The sequence below is a fragment of the Scyliorhinus torazame genome, chromosome 18 (genome assembly GCF_047496885.1).
Source record: "Scyliorhinus torazame isolate Kashiwa2021f chromosome 18, sScyTor2.1, whole genome shotgun sequence".
Taxonomy (NCBI): domain Eukaryota; kingdom Metazoa; phylum Chordata; class Chondrichthyes; order Carcharhiniformes; family Scyliorhinidae; genus Scyliorhinus; species Scyliorhinus torazame.
The window spans coordinates 2552597-2572596 of NC_092724.1; the positions used below are offsets into that span (position 1 = coordinate 2552597).

The 20000-nt window shown below is 53.2% G+C and overlaps 2 protein-coding genes across 3 annotated transcripts in view; one reads left to right on the top strand and one right to left on the bottom strand.

Moving 5' to 3' along the window:
- The window catches only part of polr2eb (RNA polymerase II, I and III subunit E, b), a 32161-nt gene extending 26783 nt beyond the window's left edge, over positions 1 to 5378 (bottom strand). The window contains exon 1 of the mRNA XM_072482058.1: positions 5210 to 5378. Coding sequence (XP_072338159.1) covers positions 5210 to 5266 — 57 coding nt within the window. The 5' untranslated portion in view covers positions 5267 to 5378. The remainder of the gene's footprint in view (positions 1 to 5209) is intronic.
- The window catches only part of LOC140394894 (phospholipid hydroperoxide glutathione peroxidase GPX4-like), a 67989-nt gene that overhangs the window by 26014 nt on the left and 21975 nt on the right, over positions 1 to 20000 (top strand). The window contains exon 1 of one of the 2 annotated variants that reach the window (XM_072482055.1): positions 5406 to 5495. The exons of the other annotated variant lie outside the window; for it this stretch is intronic. Coding sequence (XP_072338156.1) covers positions 5421 to 5495 — 75 coding nt within the window. The 5' untranslated portion in view covers positions 5406 to 5420. Of the gene's footprint in view, positions 1 to 5405; positions 5496 to 20000 lie in introns of those variants that run through there. 2 annotated transcript variants of the gene reach the window in all.

Below are 20000 nucleotides of genomic sequence, written 5' to 3' on the forward strand. Positions count from 1 at the left end.
GATACATATTGCATTTGTCCCATAATTATTCTGAAATCACTATGAGCCTGGCGGCCATTGCAAGCATGTGGAAAATGTTGTTGGTGACAGTTTACTTGTAAATTCAGAGTCCGGCTCCAGTTTTAGTGCAAAGTCGATTGGCAGCTTCAACACTGCAGCTTCAAGTGAATGCAAATTGCATCTGGGCCTGTTGTGATGTTGGATGAAAGTTGAGATTGTCTTCTCTAGAGGGTTAAACTTTATTTCAGAGCCATCTGACAGTGAGCACTTCAGCTTACTACCAACTCTAAACCTAGAGCAAAAAAACACCCTAAGAATTAAAGACATTGTGTGCGCTCAAAATCAGGACAGTGTATTTTTTAGTAGAGTTGAGATAAATGGGTCATTTGCAGGGAGGAAAAGAATCAGAATCTCCACTATTTCCAATGTATCCACATGGTTTGGATGAACGACCAGACGGTATCGTAAAAACATTTGCTGAATACAAAGACAAGTCGGAAATCAAGCTATGACAAGCAGGTAGAGTCTGCAAAGGAACATCGATGGGTTCAGCGGGTGGTAGATGGGAATTTAGGCAAGTGTGGGGCTGAGCCTCCCATTGATTGTGTCTAGACCTCCCATTGCCTCAGGAAGGCAGACAGCATTATCAAAGACCCCTCCCATCCAGGCATTGCCCTCTTCCAGACCCTTCCATCAGGCAGAAGGTACAGAATTATTTTTTGAAAATCTTTTTATTGGCTTTTCTCATATTTATAAACAATTGTTACTTATATACACATTACATTTTTCTTGCCCGCGCTAACTTGCTGTATTTTAGAGAGGTTTGTTTTGTCCTTCATTTGACTAACTGTACGTACATTTTGCTGCCCTCTGGATGGGTTTATGATATTCCCCCCTCCCCCCGCCATTGGTTTCAGCATCCTTCCTCTTCTCTTGTGGTTTCCCCATCCCCCCCTCCCCGGGGACAGTCGTTTGGTTCTTCATCTTTTTTTTTTCCCTGGCTTACTCCTCGTGCTGTCCTCGAACAGGTTTTGGAACAGGCCGACGAGCTGCCCCCAAGTATCCCGGAAGCCTTCCTCTGACCCTCGGATGGCGAACTTAATCTTCTCCAGGTGGAGAAATTCCGAGAGGTCTGCGAGCCAGTCTGCAGCTGTGGGTGGTGCTGCCGATCGCCAGCCGAGCAGGATTCTCCGGCGTGCGATTAAGGAAGCGAAAGGGTGTTGGCCCCTTCCCCATGTGTAACTCTGGCTGCTCCAATACCCCAAAGATTGCCACTATTGGGCATGGTTTCACCCTCACCCCCACAACCTTGGACATTGCCTCGGAGAAGGCTGTCCAGAACCCAGCAAGCATGGGGCAAGTGCAAAACATGTAGGGGTGGTTGGCCGGGCCCCTCTGGCACCACTCACATTTGTCCTCCACCTCTGGGAAGAACCTGCTCATTCGGGTTCTGGTCAGGTCCGCTCTGTGCACCACTTTGAGCTGCATTAGGCGGAGCCGTGCGCAGGAGGAGGTGGAGTTCACCCTGCTCAGTGCTTCGCTCCAGAGTCCCCATGCTGCCTCTGTCCCCAGTTCGTCCTCCCATTTTTGTCTGGTCCTGTCCAGTGGTGTTCGGGCTCTGTCCAGTAGCTGTCCGTATATTTTCCCACATAGCCCCCCCTTCTCGCTGCTTGTGCCTATCAGGTCCTCTAGTCGTGCGCTTTCTGGGGCCCCGGGGTACCCTGTCTGTCTGCGGAGGAAGTGCTTTATTTGGAGGTGTCTCAATTCCTGTCCTCTTGCTAGTTTCCACTTCCTCGTCAGTTCGTCCAGTGTCGCCAGTCTGCGCCCTATGTAGAAGTCCCCAACAGTCAGTGTGTCCCCGTCCCGCCTCCACCTGGTTTCACGGGTCGGCGCAACATCGAGGGCCGAAGGGCCTGTACTGCACTGTAATGTTCTATCCTTTGAAGGTGGTATCTAGCATGGCTGGGGGGAATCTGTGATTGCTGCAGATAGGGGCCACAAGGGATATTTTGGTTATCCCGAAGTCTGTCTTAACTGGGTCCACGTTCTCCGTGGCCGCTACCACTGGGCTCGTTGTGTACCTTGTTGAGGAGGATGGGAGTGCTGCTGTGGCCAGGGCCCGGAGGGTCGTTCCTTTACAGGATGCCGCCTCCATTTGTGCCCAATCTGTGTCGGGTTCTTGTACTCATCCCCTCACTTTTTCTGCCGTTGCTGCCCAGTGGTAGTGTTGTAGGTTCGGTAGAGCCAGGCCCCTTCTGACTTTCCCTCTTTGCAGTGTCGGTTTGGGAATTCTCGGGTTCTTGCCTCCCCCACACAAACCCCATGATTAGCCTGTCTATGTTCTGGAAAAAGGCTTTGGGGATGAAGATCGGAATGGATCTAAACAGGACGAGGAACCTTGGCAGTACGTTCACCTTGATCGTCTGCACTCTCCCCCTCCCCTCCCTCCTCCCGCTCTCCCCCTCCTCCCGCTCTCCCCCTCCCCTCCCTCCTCCCGCTCTCCCCCTCCCTCCTCCCTCCTCCCGCTCTCCCCCTCCCTCCTCCCGCTCTCCCCCCTCCCCCTCCCTCCTCCCCCTCCCCTCCCTCCTCCCCCTCCCCTCCCTCCTCCCGCTCTCCCCCTCCCCTCCCGCCTCCCGCTCTCCCCCCTCCCCTCCCTCCTCCCGCTCTCCCCCTCCCCTCCCTCCTCCCGCTCTCCCCCTCCCCTCCCTCCTCCCGCTCTCCCCCTCCCCTCCCTCCTCCCGCTCTCCCCCTCCCCTCCCTCCTCCCGCTCTCCCCCTCCCCTCCCTCCTCCCGCTCTCCCCCTCCCCTCCCTCCTCCCGCTCTCCCCCTCCCCTCCCTCCTCCCGCTCTCCCCCTCCCCTCCCTCCTCCCGCTCTCCCCCTCCCCTCCCTCCTCCCGCTCTCCCCCTCCCCTCCCTCCTCCCGCTCTCCCCCTCCCTCCTCCCGCTCTCCCCCTCCCCTCCCTCCTCCCGCTCTCCCCCTCCCCTCCCTCCTCCCGCTCTCCCCCTCCCCTCCCTCCTCCCGCTCTCCCCCTCCCCTCCCTCCTCCCGCTCTCCCCGCTCTCCCCCTCCCCTCCCTCCTCCCGCTCTCCCCCTCCCCTCCCTCCTCCCGCTCTCCCCCTCCCCTCCCTCCCCTCCCTCCTCCCGCTCTCCCCCTCCCCTCCCTCCTCCCGCTCTCCCCCTCCCCTCCCTCCTCCCGCTCTCCCCCTCCCCTCCCTCCTCCCGCTCTCCCCCTCCCCTCCCTCCTCCCGCTCTCCCCCCTCCCCTCCCTCCTCCCGCTCTCCCCCCTCCCCTCCCTCCTCCCGCTCTCCCCCCTCCCCTCCCTCCTCCCGCTCTCCCCCCTCCCCTCCCTCCTCCCGCTCTCCCCCTCCCCTCCCTCCTCCCGCTCTCCCCCTCCCCTCCCTCCTCCCGCTCTCCCCCTCCCCTCCCTCCTCCCGCTCTCCCCCTCCCCTCCCTCCTCCCGCTCTCCCCCCCCCCTCCCTCCTCCCGCTCTCCCCCTCCCCTCCCTCCTCCCGCTCTCCCCCTCCCCCCTCCCGCTCTCCCCCTCTCCTCCCTCCTCCCGCTCTCCCCCTCCCCTCCCTCCTCCCGCTCTCCCCCCTCCCTCCTCCCGCTCTCCCCCCGCTCTCCCCCCGCTCTCTCCCTCCCCTCCCTCCCCTCCGCTCTCCCCCTCCCCTCCCTCCTCCCGCTCTCCCCCTCCCCTCCCTCCTCCCGCTCTCCCCCTCCCCTCCCCCCGCTCTCCCCCTCCCTCCCCCCCTCCCCCCCGCTCTCCCCTCCCCCCCGCTCTCCCCTCCCCCCGCTCTCCCCTCCCCCCGCTCTCCCCTCCCCCCGCTCTCCCCTCCCCCCGCTCTCCCCCTCCCCTCCCCCCCGCTCTCCCCCTCCCCTCCCCACTCCCCTCCCCCCGCTCTCCCCTCCCCTCCCCCCGCTCTCCCCCCCCCTCCCCCCGCTCTCCCCTCCCCTCGCTCTCCCCTCCCCTCCCCCCGCTCTTCCCCTCCCCTCCCCCCGCTCTTCCCCTCCCCTCCCCCCGCTCTCCCCCTCCCCTCCCCCCGCTCTCCCCCTGCCCTCCCCTCCCCCCCTCCCCCTGCCCTCCCCTCCCCCCGCTCTCCCCCTCCCCTCCCCGCTCTCCCGCTCTCCCCCCTCCCCTCCCCCCCCTCCCCTCCCCCCGCTCTCCCCCTCTCCCCCGCTCTCCCCCGCTCTCCCTCTCCCCCGCTCCCCCTCTCCCCCCGCTCCCCCTCTCCCGCTCTCCCCCGCTCTCCCCCTCCCCCCGCTCTCCCCCTCCCCCCGCTCTCCCCCCTCCCCCCGCTCTCCCCCTCCCCCCGCCCTCCCCCTCCCCCCGCCCTCCCCCTCCCCCCGCCCTCCCCCTCCCCCTCCCCCCGCCCTCCCCCCGCTCTCCCCCTCCCCCCGCCCTCCCCCTCCCCCCGCCCTCCCCCCGCCCTCCCCCTCCCCCCGCCCTCCCCCTCCCCCCGCCCTCCCCCTCCCCCTCCCCCCGCCCTCCCCCTCCCCCCGCCCTCCCCCTCCCCCCGCCCTCCCCCTCCCCCCGCCCTCCCCCTCCCCCCGCCCTCCCCCTCCCCCTCCCCCCGCCCTCCCCCTCCCCCCGCTCTCCCCCTCCCCCCGCCCTCCCCCTCCCCCTCCCCCCGCCCTCCCCCTCCCCCCGCTCTCCCCCTCCCCCCGCTCTCCCCCTCCCCCCGCTCTCCCCGCTCTCCCCCTCCCCCCGCTCTCCCCCTCCCCCCCCCCCTCCCCCCGCTCCCCCCCTCCCCCCGCTCTCCCCCTCCCCCCGCTCTCCCCCTCCCCCCGCTCTCCCCCTCCCCCCGCTCTCCCCCTCCCCCTCCCCCCGCTCTCCCCCTCCCCCCGCTCTCCCCCCGCCCTCCCCCTCCCCCCGCTCTCCCCCCTCCCCCCGCTCTCCCCCTCCCCCTCCCCCCGCTCTCCCCCTCCCCCTCCCCCCGCTCTCCCCCTCCCCCTCCCCCCGCTCTCCCCCTCCCCCCGCTCTCCCCCTCCCCCCGCTCTCCCCCTCCCCCTCCCCCCGCTCTCCCCCTCCCCCCGCTCTCCCCCTCCCCCTCCCCCCGCTCTCCCCCTCCCCCTCCCCCTCCCCCTCCCCCCGCTCTCCCTCCTCCCCCTCCCCCCGCTCTCCCTCCTCCCCCTCCCCCCGCTCTCCCTCCTCCTCTCCCTCTTTCCCCCTCTTGCTCTCTCTCCCCCCCATATCTCCGCCCTCTCCCACCTGCATGATTGTTTTCCGGATCTTCCACAGTCTGTAGGTTTCCTCCTCATCGTCCATCCCGGTCCCGCCGCCTGCGACCCGCGCTGCTTTATGACGTCCACACAAAGCGCTCGTTTTTCAACCCGCGCTGCCTTATGATGTCTTTTCAACCGACGCCGGATTATGACGCAGGCCAACCGTCCGCCTGTCCGCGCAGGCGCAGTAAATTCCGATGCGCACGCGCAGTAGCGGCCTCGCACCTGGAGGATGTTCTGAGGCGACAGAGAGACAAAGAAAGAGAGAGAGGGTCAGTAACTCCTCACTGAGACAGGGGGAGGGTCAGTAACTCCTCACTGAGACAGGGGGAGGGTCAGTAACTCCTCACTGAGACAGGGGGAGGGTCAGTAACTCCTCACTGAGACAGGGGGAGGGTCAGTAACTCCTCACTGAGACAGGGAGAGGGTCAGTAACTCCTCACTGAGACAGGGGGAGGGTCAGTAACTCCTCACTCAGACAGGGAGAGGGTCAGTAACTCTTCACTGAGACAGGGAGAGGGTCAGTAACTCCTCACTGAGACAGGGGGAGGGTCAGTAACTCCTCACTCAGACAGGGAGAGGGTCAGTAACTCTTCACTGAGACAGGGAGAGGGTCAGTAACTCTTCACTGAGACAGGGAGAGGGTCAGTAACTCCTCACTGAGACAGGGAGAGGGTCAGTAACTCTTCACTGAGACAGGGAGAGGGTCAGTAACTCCTCACTGAGACAGGGAGAGGGTCAGTAACTCATCCTCACTGAGACAGGGAGAGGGTCAGTAACTCCTCACTGAGACAAGGAGAGGGTCAGTAACTCCTCACTGAGACAGGGAGAGGGTCAGTAACTCCTCACTGAGACAAGGAGAGGGTCAGTAACCCCTCACTGAGACAGGGAGAGGGTCAGTAACCCCTCACTGAGACAGGGAGAGGGTCAGTAACTCCTCACTGAGACAGGGAGAAGGTCAGTAACTCCTCACTCAGACGGAGAGGGTCAGTAACTCCTCACTGAGACAGGGAGAGGGTCAGTAACTCCTCACTGAGACAGGGAGAGGGTCAGTAACTCCTCACTGAGACAGGGAGAGGGTCAGTAACTCCTCACTCAGACAGGGAGAGGGTCAGTAACTCCTCACTGAGACAGGGAGAGGGTCAGTAACTCCTCACTGAGACAGGGAGAGGGTCAGTAACTCCTCACTGAGACAGGGAGAGGGTCAGTAACCCCTCACTCAGACAGGGAGAGGGTCAGTAACTCCTCACTGAGACAGGGAGAGGGTCAGTAACTCCTCACTGAGACAGGGAGAGGGTCAGTAACTCCTCACTCAGACAGGGAGAGGGTCAGTAACTCCTCACTGAGACAGGGAGAGGGTCAGTAACTCCTCACTGAGACAGGGAGAGGGTCAGTAACTCCTCACTGAGACAGGGAGAGGGTCAGTAACTCCTCACTCAGACAGGGAGAGGGTCAGTAACTCCTCACTGAGACAGGGAGAGGGTCAGTAACTCCTCACTCAGACAGGGAGAGGGTCAGTAACTCCTCACTCAGACAGGGAGATGGTCAGTAACTCCTCACTGAGACAGGGAGAGGGTCAGTAACTCCTCACTCAGACAGGGAGAGGGTCAGTAACTCCTCACTCAGACAGGGAGAGGGTCAGTAACTCCTCACTGAGACAGTGAGAGGGTCAGTAACTCCTCACTCAGACAGGGAGAGGGTCAGTAACTCCTCACTGACATAGGGAGAGGGTCAGTAACTCCTCACTCAGACAGGGAGAGGGTCAGTAACTCTTCACTGTGACAGGGAGAGGGTCAGTAACTCCTCACTGAGACAGGGAGAGGGTCAGTAACTCCTCACTGAGACAGGGAGAGGGTCAGTAACTAATCACTGAGATAGGGAGAGGGTCAGTAACTCATCCTCACTGAGACAGGGAGAGGGTCAGTAACTCCTCACTGATACAGGGAGAGGGTCAGTAACTCCTCACTGAGACAGTGAGAGGGTCAGTAACTCCTCACTGAGACAGGGAGAGGGTCAGTAACTCCTCACTGATACAGGGAGAGGGTCAGTAACTCCTCACTGAGACAGTGAGAGGGTCAGTAACTCCTCACTGAGACAGGGAGAGGGTCAGTAACCCCTCACTGAGACAGGGAGAGGGTCAGTAACTCCTCACTGAGACAGGGAGAGGGTCAGTAACTCCTCACTGAGACAGGGAGAGGGTCAGTAACTCCTCACTGAGACAGGGAGAGGGTCAGTAACTAATCACTGAGATAGGGAGAGGGTCAGTAACTCATCCTCACTGAGACAGGGAGAGGGTCAGTAACTCCTCACTGATACAGGGAGAGGGTCAGTAACTCCTCACTGAGACAGTGAGAGGGTCAGTAACTCCTCACTGAGACAGGGAGAGGGTCAGTAACCCCTCACTGAGACAGGGAGAGGGTCAGTAACTCCTCACTGAGACAGGGAGAGGGTCAGTAACTCCTCACTGAGACAGGGAGAGGGTCAGTAACTAATCACTGAGATAGGGAGAGGGTCAGTAACTCTTCACTGAGACAGGGAGAGGGTCAGTAACTCCTCACTGATACAGGGAGAGGGTCAGTAACTCCTCACTGAGACAGTGAGAGGGTCAGTAACTCCTCACTGAGACAGGGAGAGGGTCAGTAACTCCTCACTCAGACAGGGAGAGGGTCAGTAACTCCTCACTGAGACAGGGAGAGGGTCAGTAACTCCTCACTGAGACAGGGAGAGGGTCAGTAACTCCTCACTGAGACAGGGAGAGGGTCAGTAACTCCTCACTGAGACAGGGAGAGGGTCAGTAACTCCTCACTGAGACAGGGAGAGGGTCAGTAACTCCTCACTGAGACAGGGAGAGGGTCAGTAACTCCTCATCATTGAGATAGCTACCCACCCCGGTCTCAGATCCTCACCGCCATAATAAAAGGCCATTCAGCCCCTTCAGTGCCACAAGTGTGTGGTCAAGTCTGATTTCCCTCAACTCCACCTGGCCTCACTGTCCTCATCCTCACCTATCCTCAATATCCTCATCCTCACTGTCCTTGTCCTCACTGTCCTCATCTTCATTATCTTTGTACTCCTCACTGTCTTTCGATCTCTTTAGCCTCAAGTGCTCTATCTAACTTGTTCTTGAAAACATACCATGTTTTGGCCTAAACTACTTCCTGTGGTAATGAATTCCACCGGCTCACCAATCCCTGGGTGAAGACATTTCTTCTCATCTCTGTCCTAAATGGTTTGCTCCGTATCCTCAGACTGTGACCCCCTGGTTCGGGACACACCCATCATTGGGAACACCCTTCCTGCATCTACCCTGTCCAGTCATGTTAATATTTTATAGGTTTCTTTTCTTTTAATAAATTTAAAATATCCAATCCATTTTTTTTCAATTAAAGGGCAATTTAGTGTGGCTGATCTCCATTTTCCTTCTTTGCTGCCAGCTGTACCTGCATGCTTACCTTTAGTGGCTGATGTACGAGGACACCCAGGTCTCATTGCACAATCCCCTCTCTCAACTTATAGTCATTCAGATAATAATCTGTATCGTGTTGGGTGCTCTGGTTCACGAACAAGCCAACAATGCTGGAAGTGGTGTAACGCTATTTTATTAACTGTTCAACTATGCTAACATGGGCATGTAAAAGTGGGTATATACCAGCTTAACTATAGCCCTTTCCTATCACTAGCTTTGGTGAGGCACTCAGCACATGGTGAATGTCTGTGTTGCAGGCTGTGAGCTCTGTGCTCTGAGATGGCTGCTGCTGGAATGAGCAGGAACTCTCCTGTCCCCTGTCTTTATAGTGCTTGTGCTCTCACTGGTGATTGGCTGCGGTGTTGTGTATGCTGGTTGGTCCTACTGCATGTCCATCAGTGTGTGTATGTGATTGCACCATAATGTACTGATGTATATTATGACAATCTGCCTTCCTGTTTTTGCTACCGAAGTGGATAATCTCCCGTTTATTCACATTATACTGCATCTGCCACACATTTGCTCACTCACTTAACCTATCCAAATTACACTGAAGCAACCCTGCAACCTCTTCACAGCTCACCCTCCCACCCAGCTTTATGTCATCTCCAAATTTGGAGATAATACATATAGTTCACTCATCAAATCATTTATATATTTATTGAATAGCTGGGTCCCATCATTGATCCCTGCGGTGCGCCACTAGTCACTGCCTGCCAATTTGGAGAAAGACCCATTTATTCCTCCTCTTTGTTTCCTGTCTGCCAACCCAATTTTCTATCCATCTCAATACACTACCCCAAATCCATGCACTTTAATTAGACATACTAATCTCTTATGTGGGACTTTGTCGAAAGCTTTCTGAAAGTCCAAATAAATCACTTCCACTGGCTCCCTCTCGTAAATCCTTGAAGAATGCCTGTAGATTTGTCAAGGTTGATTTCCCTTTCGGAAATCCATGCTGACTCTGTCTGATCCTGCCACTGTTTTCTAAGTGCTATGCTATTGGGTAGCACAATGGTTAGCACCGTTGCTTCCCGGCTTGGGTCACTAACTGCATTGGGTCTGCATGTTCTTCCCGTGTCTGCGTGGGTTTCCTCCCACAAGTCCCAAATAACGTGCTTGTTAGGTGAATTGGACATTCTGAATTCTCCCTCAGTGTACCCGAACAGGCACCGGAATGTGGTGACGAGGGGATTTTCACAGTAACTTCATTACAGTGTTAATGTAAGCCTACTTGTGACAATAATAAAGATTATTATTAATAATTATTTAATCTTTTATAATGGAATCCACCATTTCCCCCACTACCGATGTCAGTCTTTCTGGTCTATAATTCGTTTTCTCTCTACCTTTATTTAATTTATAAATTTAGACTACCCAATTCTTTTTTTTTTCCAATTAAGGTGCAATTTAGTGTGCCCAATCCATCTATCCTGCGCATCTTTGGGTTTGTGGGGGTGAGGCCCACGTAGACACGGGGAGAACGTGCAAACTCTAAACGGACGGTGACCCAGGGCCGGTATCGAACCTGGGACCTCAGCGCCGTGAGGCAGCAGAGCTAATCACTGCGCCACTGTGCTGCCCTCTACCTTCCTTTTCAAATAATGGGATTACATTAGCTACCCTCCAATCAGTAGGAACTCTTCTGGAGCCTATAGAATCTTGGGAAAGTACCACCAATGTATCCACTATTTCTAGGCCCACTTCCTTAAGTACTCTGGGATGTAGATTATCAGGCCCTGGGGATTTATCGGCCTTCATTGCCATCAATTTCCCCAATTCAATTTCCCAACTAATATTGATTTATTTCAGTTCCTCCCTCTCGTTAAAGCCTGTGTTTCCCAACATTTCTGATAAGTTATTTGTGTCCTTCTTTGTGAAGATAGAACCAAACTATGTATTTCATTGCTCAGCCATTTCTTTGTACATTGGGAGGAAACCCAATGTACATTCCCCTGTTTTGACTGTAAGGGACCTACATTTATCTTCTCCAATCTTTTTCTCTTCAGATACCAAATAAACTTTTTTTTTTCTTTCTTTTTAAATTTAGAGTATCCAATTCATTTTTTCCAATTAAGAGGCAATTTAGCGTGGCCAATCCAGCTAGCTTGCACATCATAGAATCGTAGAATTTACAGTGCAGAAAGAGGCCATTCAGCCCATCGAGTCTGCACCGGCTCTTGGAAAGAGCACCCCACCCAAGGTCAACATCTCCACCCTATCCCCGTAACCCAGCAACCCCACCCAACACTAAGGGCAATTTTGGACACTAAGGGCAATTTATGATGGCCGATCCACCTAACTTGCACACCTTTGGACTGTGGGAGGAAACCGGAGCACCCGGAGGAAACCCACGCACACATGGGGAGGATGTGCAGACTCCGCACAGACAGTGACCCAAGCCGGAATCGAACCTGGGACCATGGAGCTGTGAAGCAATTGTGCTATCCACAATGTTACCGTGCTGCCCCACATCTTTTGGGTTGTGGGGGCGAAACCCACAGGGAGAATGTGCAAACTCCACACAGACAGTGACCCAGAGCCGGGATCAAACCTGGGACCTCAGCGCCGTGAGGCTGCACTGCTCCCACTGCGCCACCGTGTTGCCCTCCAAATAAACGTATATAGTCAGCTTTTATGTTCCCTGCAAGCTTACTCTCGTACACTATTGTCCCCTCCTTCATCCATTGTTTTGTCCTCCTTTGCTAAATTCTAAACTGCTCCCAATCTTCAGCTCCGCTGTTTTTTCTGGCCAATTTGTCTGCCTCTTCCTTGGATCTGATACAAAGTCTAATTTCCCTTGTCAGCCATGGTATGGCCTCCATTCCTGTTTAATTTTTGCGCCAGACAGGAATGGACAATTGTTGCAATTCATTCATGCGCTCTTTGAATGTTTGCCATTGCCTATCCACCGTCATTCTTTTAAGCAACATTTCCCAATCCATCATAGCCAACTCACACCTCATACCATTGTAGTTTCCTTTTATAGATTCAGGACCCTAGCCTAAGAATTAGCTACGCCACTCTCCATCTTGGATGAAGAATTCCATCATATTATGGTCGCTCATCCCCAAGGGGCCTGCACAACTAGATTGCCAATTATTCCTTTCTCATTACACAATATCCAGTCTAGGGTGGCCTGTTCTCCAGTTGATTCTGATACGACACCCTGGGACAGTGCAAGGTTAATTCCAGCCCCGGATTCACAACACAAGTGGGTTAAATTCTTATTGAAAAACCCGAAGTCTTTGGCCCTTGGCTGCCCAATAATTACAGTCACCAGGTTTGTAAATATAAACACAATTACTGTTCATTAATAATAAGAACTACAATGAAATATACAGCAAATACAACTTGTTAACTATTAACTAATGCCTAATTCTTGCCCCCACACTGCACACACACACACAAGACAGACAAACACAGAGGGGTGGTGTGGTAGTATGCATTTGGGGTCATGTGGGACTGTGAAGCCGTGATGTCATTGGCTGACAGATCCCGGGTCCTGGTTGGCTGTTGACCTCTAGCTCCGCCCTGAAGGCGGAGTATAAGAACCAGGAGTTCTCCCCCGCAGGCCAGTCTGCTACTGAACTGCGGGGAACAAGTCACGCTTAATAAAGCCTCATCGACTTCATCTCTATTCATCTCTCGTGAATCTTTGTGTGCTACAATTTATTAAGCGTGACTTGTTCCCCGCAGTTCAGTAGCAGACTTGTTTCGAGGCCTACCTCAGAACGGCCCCCGGCCGGGTCACAGAAGACCAGAAACTACAGGTCCTGCACTCGAGGGTAAGCCTGGAAATTTTCCCTCATCGAAGACGCAGAGGATTACCAGACGGCGTTCGCAGCACTAAAAAGCATCTATGTTCGCAAAGTGAACCAGATCTACGCACGCTACCAACTCGCAACGAGACGGCAAAGTCCCGGAGAATCGATAGATGATTTCTACGCCGCGCTACTAATTTTGGGACGGGCCTGCAGCTGCCCGCCGGTAAACGCGATGGAACACACGGACATGTTGATGCGTGATGCTTTTGTGGCTGGTATGAACTCTTCCCAAATCCGCCAAAGACTTTTAGAAAAAGAGTCGCTAGGACTCTCAGAGGCACGGGCCCTTGCAGCCTCACTAGATGTGGCCGCGCGAAACGCCTGCGCCTATGGCCCCGACCGCGCGGCAGCCCCTTGGGCTCCGTGGACCCCCGTCGCGACAATCCCCCCCCCCTCCCCCCACCCCACAGGCTTGCGCGGTTCAGACGCCAAGTCGTCCCGGGGGAGCCCGCTGCTATTTCTGCGGCCAGGCGAAACACCCCCGGCAGCGCTGCCCGGCCCGCGCAGCGATTTGTAAGAGCTGCGGGAAAAAGGGCCATTTCGCGGCTGTGTGCTGGTCCCGGGAGGTCGCCGCTGTCCCCGGCGAACAAGGATTCCTGCGCGCTTCTAACGCTCCCCAACCCCCCCCCCCCAGCGCCCCATGTACGACCCGCAGGCGCAACCAGTTTGGGTCCCGGCCACCGCTGTCCAGCACCCCATGTACGACCCGCAGGCGCAACCAGTTTGGGTCCCGACTACCGCTGTCCCCGGAGAACAAGGCGATCTGCTGGATTTCAAAGGGCCCCTCCACTCCACCGACCGCAACATATACTTCCTGAACGTGGTGGACGAGTACTCCCGTTTCCCCTTCGCCATCCCCTGCCCTGACATGACAGCGGCCGCAGTCATTAAAGCCCTTAACACCATATTCACACTGTTCGGTTGCCCCGCATACGTCCACAGCGACAGGGGGTCCTCCTTTATGAGTGACGAGCTGCGCCAGTTCCTGCTCAGCAACGGTATAGCCTCGAGCAGGACGACCAGCTACAACCCCCGGGGGAACGGGCAAGTAGAGAGGGAGAACGGCACGGTCTGGAAGACCGTCCTACTGGCCCTACAGTCCAGGGACCTCCCAGTTTCACGGTGGCAGGAGGTCCTCCCGGACGCTCTCCACTCCATCCGGTCGCTACTGTGTACTAGCAGGACCCAAACGCCTAATGAGCACCTCCTTGTCTTCCCCAGGAAGTCCTCCTCTGGAACGTCGCTGCCGACCTGGGTGGCGGTCCCAGGACCCATCCTGCTCCGAAAACATGTGCGGGCGCACAAGTCGGACTCGTTGGTCGAGAGGGTTCGCCTCCTCCACGCGAACCCGCAGTACGCTTACGTGGAGTACCCCGACGGCCGACAGGACACGGTCTCCCTGCGAGATCTGGCGCCCGCCGGCAACACGCACACCCCTCCGACACCAATCACCCCCTCCCTGCCACCGGCGCACCCCGCGAGCGCCCCCTTCCCGGGGGTATCGGTCCTCCTCCCAGGTCCGACCAGAAGTGAAGCGGAAGCAGAAACCGTAAGGCTCCCGGAGACGACAACACGGGAACAAGCACCACCACCGGGGCCGAGGCGATCGACGAGGACGACCAGACCGCCCGACCGACTCATGGCATCGATGTAACACTACTATATTGTGGACTGTAACGAGAACGTTTTCCTTTTTCCCCCTTTTACTGTAAATAGTTCAAAACAAAAAAAACCTCTGTACATGCTGTGATGACATGCAAAAGTTTTCCTCCCAGGACCAGCCTTGTAAACCCTTACCACCATACGAAGCACCACCCCGCCGGGTTCATTTTTAACAAGGGGTGAATGTGGTAGTATGCATTAGGGGTCATGTGGGACTGTGAAGCCGTGATGTCATTGGCTGACAGATCCCGGGTCCTGGTTGGCTGTTGACCTCTAGCTCCGCCCTGAAGGCGGAGTATAAGAACCAGGAGTTCTCCCCCGCAGGCCAGTCTGCTACTGAACTGCGGGGAACAAGTCACGCTTAATAAAGCCTCATCGACTTCATCTCTATTCGTCTCTCGTGAGTCTTTGTGCGCTACAGGTGGAAAGGGGTAAAAATCATAAGTGAAAGGAAAAAGAGCCTTTGTTTCAGATGATGTTTTTTTAAAGCACACTGTTCTTCACAGCAAGCTTGCAGGCTAAAGTCTCTGTTTGTATCCTGCTACGATCTTCTCGTTAGATTTATTCATTGATGCAGGTTCTCTGTAGTTTAGAAATGCAGTACTCACCGGCTTTCCGTGGAGAGATAATACAATCATAGAATTCCTACAGTGCAGAACAAGGCCATTCAGCGCATCAAGTCTGCACTGACTCTGAAAGAGTACCCCACCCAAGCTCATTCCCCAGCCCTATCCCAATAACCGACACATATTTTTGGACACTAAGGGGCAATTTACCATAGCCAATCCACCTACACGGTAGCACAGTGGTTATCACTGTTGCTTCACAGCACCAGGGACCCGGATTCAAGTCCCGGCTTGGGTCACTGACTGTGCAGAGTCTGCATGTTCTCCCCGTGTTTGCGTGGGTTTCTTCCGGGTGCTCCGGTTTCCTCCCAAAAGTCCCAAAAGACGGCTTGTTAGGTGAATTGGACATTCTAAATTTTCCCTCAGTGTACCCGAACAGGTGCCGAATGTGGTGACTAGGGGATTTTCACAATAACTTCATTGCAATGTAAGCCTACTTGTTGACACTAATAAAGATTGTTATTATTATTAACCTGCACATCTTTGGACTGTGGGAGGATACTGGAGTACCCGGAGGAAACCCACACAGACACAGGGTGAAAACTGCACTGTGAAGCAGCAGTGCTAACCACTGTGCCACCCGTGTTGTGATAATGCTCATAGCAGGCTTTGTGGAGAGAGATATAGTCGGTTCTTGCCTCTGCCTTTCTGGAGTGAGAGTTGGTCGGTTCTGCCTCTGTGCCGCCAGAATCAAAACTGAAACCTTGGGACTCTGAAAAGCATTCAGTGGGATAGGATCCAATCACTCCCTATTACTGGGCAGACCACAGTCTTTTGGGCCAATTCATTGGCTACCAGCCAATCAATCAAACCGAGTCTCAACCCATCTCTCTCCCTGGTGCCAAAACGTCTGCAGCTCCAGTTTAAATTCGCACAGGATGCAGGCGACACAAAAATAGATGGAATAGTAAGTTGCAATGAGGAAATAAGATCCTTACAAATGGATATAGATAGGTTAGGTGAGTGGGCTAAACTGTGGCAGATGGAGTTTAACGTGGATAAGTGTTAGGTTGTGCATTTTGAGTGGAAAAGCGGAAAGGCAACTTATTATCTAAATGGGGAGAGACTTCGGGGTGCTCCAGTGCAGAGGGATCTGGGGGTCCTCGTTCATGAGTCCCAGAAAATGAGCATGCAGGCACATCAGCTAATAAAGAAAGCAAATGGACTGTTGGCAGTTATAGCTAAAGGAATAGAATATAAAGGTAAGGAAGTGTTGCAATTATACAAGGCATTGGTGAGACCACACCTGGACTATTGTGTACAATTTTGGTCCCTTTATTTGAGAAAAGATGTATTGGAGGCAGTTCAGAGGAGGTTCACTAGATTGATTCCAGAGATGAGGGGTTTGTCGTATGAGGAGAGAGTGAACAGTTTAGACTGATACTCTCTAGAGTTTAGAAGAATGAGGAGATCAAATTGAGGTATATAAGATGATAAAGGTATGGACAAAGTAGCTGTGGAGTGGATGCTTCCGCTTGTCAGGCATTCTAGAACGAGAGGTCATAGAATAAGAGGGAGCAAATTTAAAACGGAGTTGAGGAGAAACTCCACAGTTAAGGCCAGGATGAGATCAGCCATAATCGAATGGCGGAGCAGACTCGATGGGCCAAAGGCCTAATTCTGCTCTTATATCTTATGAACTAATGAACTTAAGAAAAGCAGAATGATCTCCTGTAACTTCTGGATGTTTCTGCTTGAATTAAAGATACAGGTGTCTTGCCTCAAAGAGACATAAGACCACAGACCCACCACTCTCTGTCCATTGATCATCCATGGATCAAAAATGTAACTGAAAAATAACAGTCACCTGAGGAAGGAGCAGCGCTCCGAAAGCTAGTGACATCGAAACAAACCTGTTGGACTTTAACCTGGTGTTGTAAGACTTCGTACTGTGCTCACCCCAGTCCAACGCCGGCATCTCCACATCATGAAAAATAAAAGAAAGGGAAAATAAATGAATAAACGGAATAACCAGGAAAGATCCTTACAATTCCTCAATGTATAAGCCCAGGAAAGCATCCCTAATACACTCCAGGAATTCCTCTTCTACGGTATTGTTACTAATTTGATTTGCCCAATCTACGTGCGGATTAAGGTTACCCATAATTATAGTTGTTCCTTTATCACATGCACCTCTAATTTCCAATTAATGCCATTCCCAACATCACCAATGCAGTTTGGGATTTATATACAAACCCCACTGATGGGTGGCGCAGTGGTTAGCACTGCTGCCTACGGCACTGAGGACCAGGGTTCGATCCCGGTCCTGGGTCACTGTCCGTGTGGAGTTTGCACATTCTCCCGTGTCTGCGTGGGTCTCACCCCCACAACCCAAAGATGTGCAGGTTAGGTGGATTGGCCACGCTAAATTGCCCCTTAATTGGAAATACATAATTGGGTACTCTAAAAATAAATACATAAATAAAAACACTGATTTTTTTTTGCCCCTTTATATTTACATCTATTTCTGCGAATAATTCCTCCACTTTATCGTGAATGCTCCGCGCATTAAGGCACAAACCTTTAAGGCTTGTCTTTTTAACTATCATTGTCCCGTTGCCATTAATTTGGCCCTGTTTGTTTCTGGCCCTTGATTTCCCCACCTATCACTTTCTTATTCCCCTTTCTGTCTTTTGTTCTTGTCCATGAATAGGTTCCCATTTCCTGCCATTTTCGTTTAAACCTTCCCCAACCACTCTCAGAAATACTCCCCCTAGGACACCAGACTGGACCTGCCCAGGTGTAACCCATCCAGTTTGTACAGGTCCCACCTCCCTCAGAACCGGTTGCAATGCCCCAGTAATCTGAAGCCCTCCCCCTCAAACTATCTCTTCACCGTTCACGTATTCACCGTTAGATCCTGCTATTTCTGCTCTGACTAGCACGTGGCACTGGTAGTAATCCTGAGATCACTACCTTTGAGGTCCTGCTTTTCAACTTTCTTCCTAACTCTCTATATTCTGCTTTTAGGACCTGGCCCCTCTTTTTTACCTATGTTGTTGGTACCGATGTGTACCACAACCACTGGCTGTTGACTCTCCCCCTCCAGAATGTCCTGTAGCCGCTCTGAGACATCCTTGACTCTAGCACCAGGAAGGCAACATATCATCCTGGAGTCCAGTTTGCAGCCACATAAACGTCTGTCTGTTCCCCTTACAATCGAATCCTCTACAACTATTTCATTCCCACACTTTTTACTCCTCCCTCTGTAGCAGAACCAACCGTGGTGTAACGAATTTGGCTGTTGTTGCTTTCTCCTGAGAGGCCATTCCTCCCCAAGAGTATTCAAAGTGGTATATCTGTTTGCAGAGGAATAGCCACAGGAGATTCTTTTTTTTTCAATACAGGACGTGGGCATCACTGGTTCGGTCAGCATTTATTGCCCATTCCTAGTTACCCTTCAGAAAATGGTGGTGAGCAGCCTTCTTGAACCACTGCAGTCCCTGAGGTGTAGGTGCATCCATTGTGCTGTTAGGGAGGGAGTTTCAGGATTTTGCCCCAGCAACAGTGAAAGAACGGCAATATATTTCCAAGTCTGGGTAGTGAGTGACTTGGAGGGGAACCTCCAGGTGGTGGGTTCCCTGGTATTTGCTGCTTTTGCCCTTCTAGATGGTAGTGGTCATGGGTTTAGAAGGTGCTGTCCGATGCACGATCAATTACACAAAGGTGAGAGTAGGATGTAATCGAGGCTTTATTACACTAAGATATGTGGCCTCCTACAGCAGCTGGCGAAATGGCTGCTGTACGAGGAGCACACATATTTATACTCCGCCTTCTGGGCGGAGCCAGCAGGCAGCGAACTACCCCCGTACCTGTAGTACAGGGCCTTACCACAAATCACCTAATATATACATCAGTGGTGACTACCACACTGTCTAAGGAACCTTGGTGGTTTACTGCAATGCATCTTGTAGATGGTACACACGGCTGCCACAGTTCGTCGGTGGTGGAGGGTTTGAATGTTTGTGGAAGGGGAGCAATCAAGCGGCTTCTTTGTCCTGGATGGTGTCGAGCTTTTTGAATGTTGTTGGAACTGCACTCATCCAGGCAAGTGGAGAGTATTCCATTTCACTCCTGACTTGTGCCTTGTAGATGGTGGACAGGCTTTGGGGGGTCAGGAGAGGAGTTACTCACCATCAGATTCCTAGCCTTTGACTTGCCCTGGTAGCCACATTTTCCGCCACACCACAGGAACTGAGCTAATTCAGTGTGCTGGCCTGTCCTCTAAGGAAACTAACATAATAAAAGACAGCACAGCAATATTATAACCCAGATTAACCACTAAATTGCTGCTTAACTATAGGCTTGAACATAGCATAATGAATGATTAACCCGGTTTATGCCTGTGATATATTTGATGTGGAAATGCCGGCATTGGACTGGGGTGAGCACAGTAAGAAGTCTTACAACACCAGGTTAAAGTCCAACAGGTTTGTTTCGAATCACTAGCTTTCGGAGCGCAGCTCCTTCCTCACCTGAGGGTCCTAGTTAAGGGTCCCCAGCCCCCTTATCTGGGGAGCTTGTATTCTGCAAACTCCACAGGGCAGTGGATCATCCCTACCCCATAAGAACCGTGTGGGCTTAAACATTCATTAAAAAGGCAATTTCAGAAATAAAATCTCTTTATTGCCTTCACTGCAATCCCGATTTTAAACTAACCTTCGTGGTGGGAACAGAGTGATTTTGGAAATGACCCCCACTCATTTTTATCTAACAGGCATGGGTTTTAGATTTTATTACTGTAGGATTCAGGTTGCCTGCAGATTAACTTGACAATTTTTAGAGGATTTTACAACACTTGTATTCTGCAATAGGCTAACAGGGATTTTCACAGTAACTTCATTGCAGTGTTAATGTAAGCCTACTTGTGACAATAAAGATTATTAAAATTAGTTAAGGTTAAGCCACCATTTTGTACCAACTACTTGTATAAAAGAAGCCATTTTGTGATTTGAACATCTACTGCCAAACCGCAACATTTTAAATACACTCTCGTATTGTAGAGTAGCAACCAATAGGCAACAGATGATTATTTGAAGAAGAATCTCAATCACTCTGAATAATAAGTAATTAATCTGGTAATTAATGAGGGTTAGATTCTATTTATTTCTCTTTGTCTATGAACATTCCTATCCATATTTAAAAAAAAAATTTAGAGTACCCAATTATTATTTTTTTTTTCCAATTAAGGGG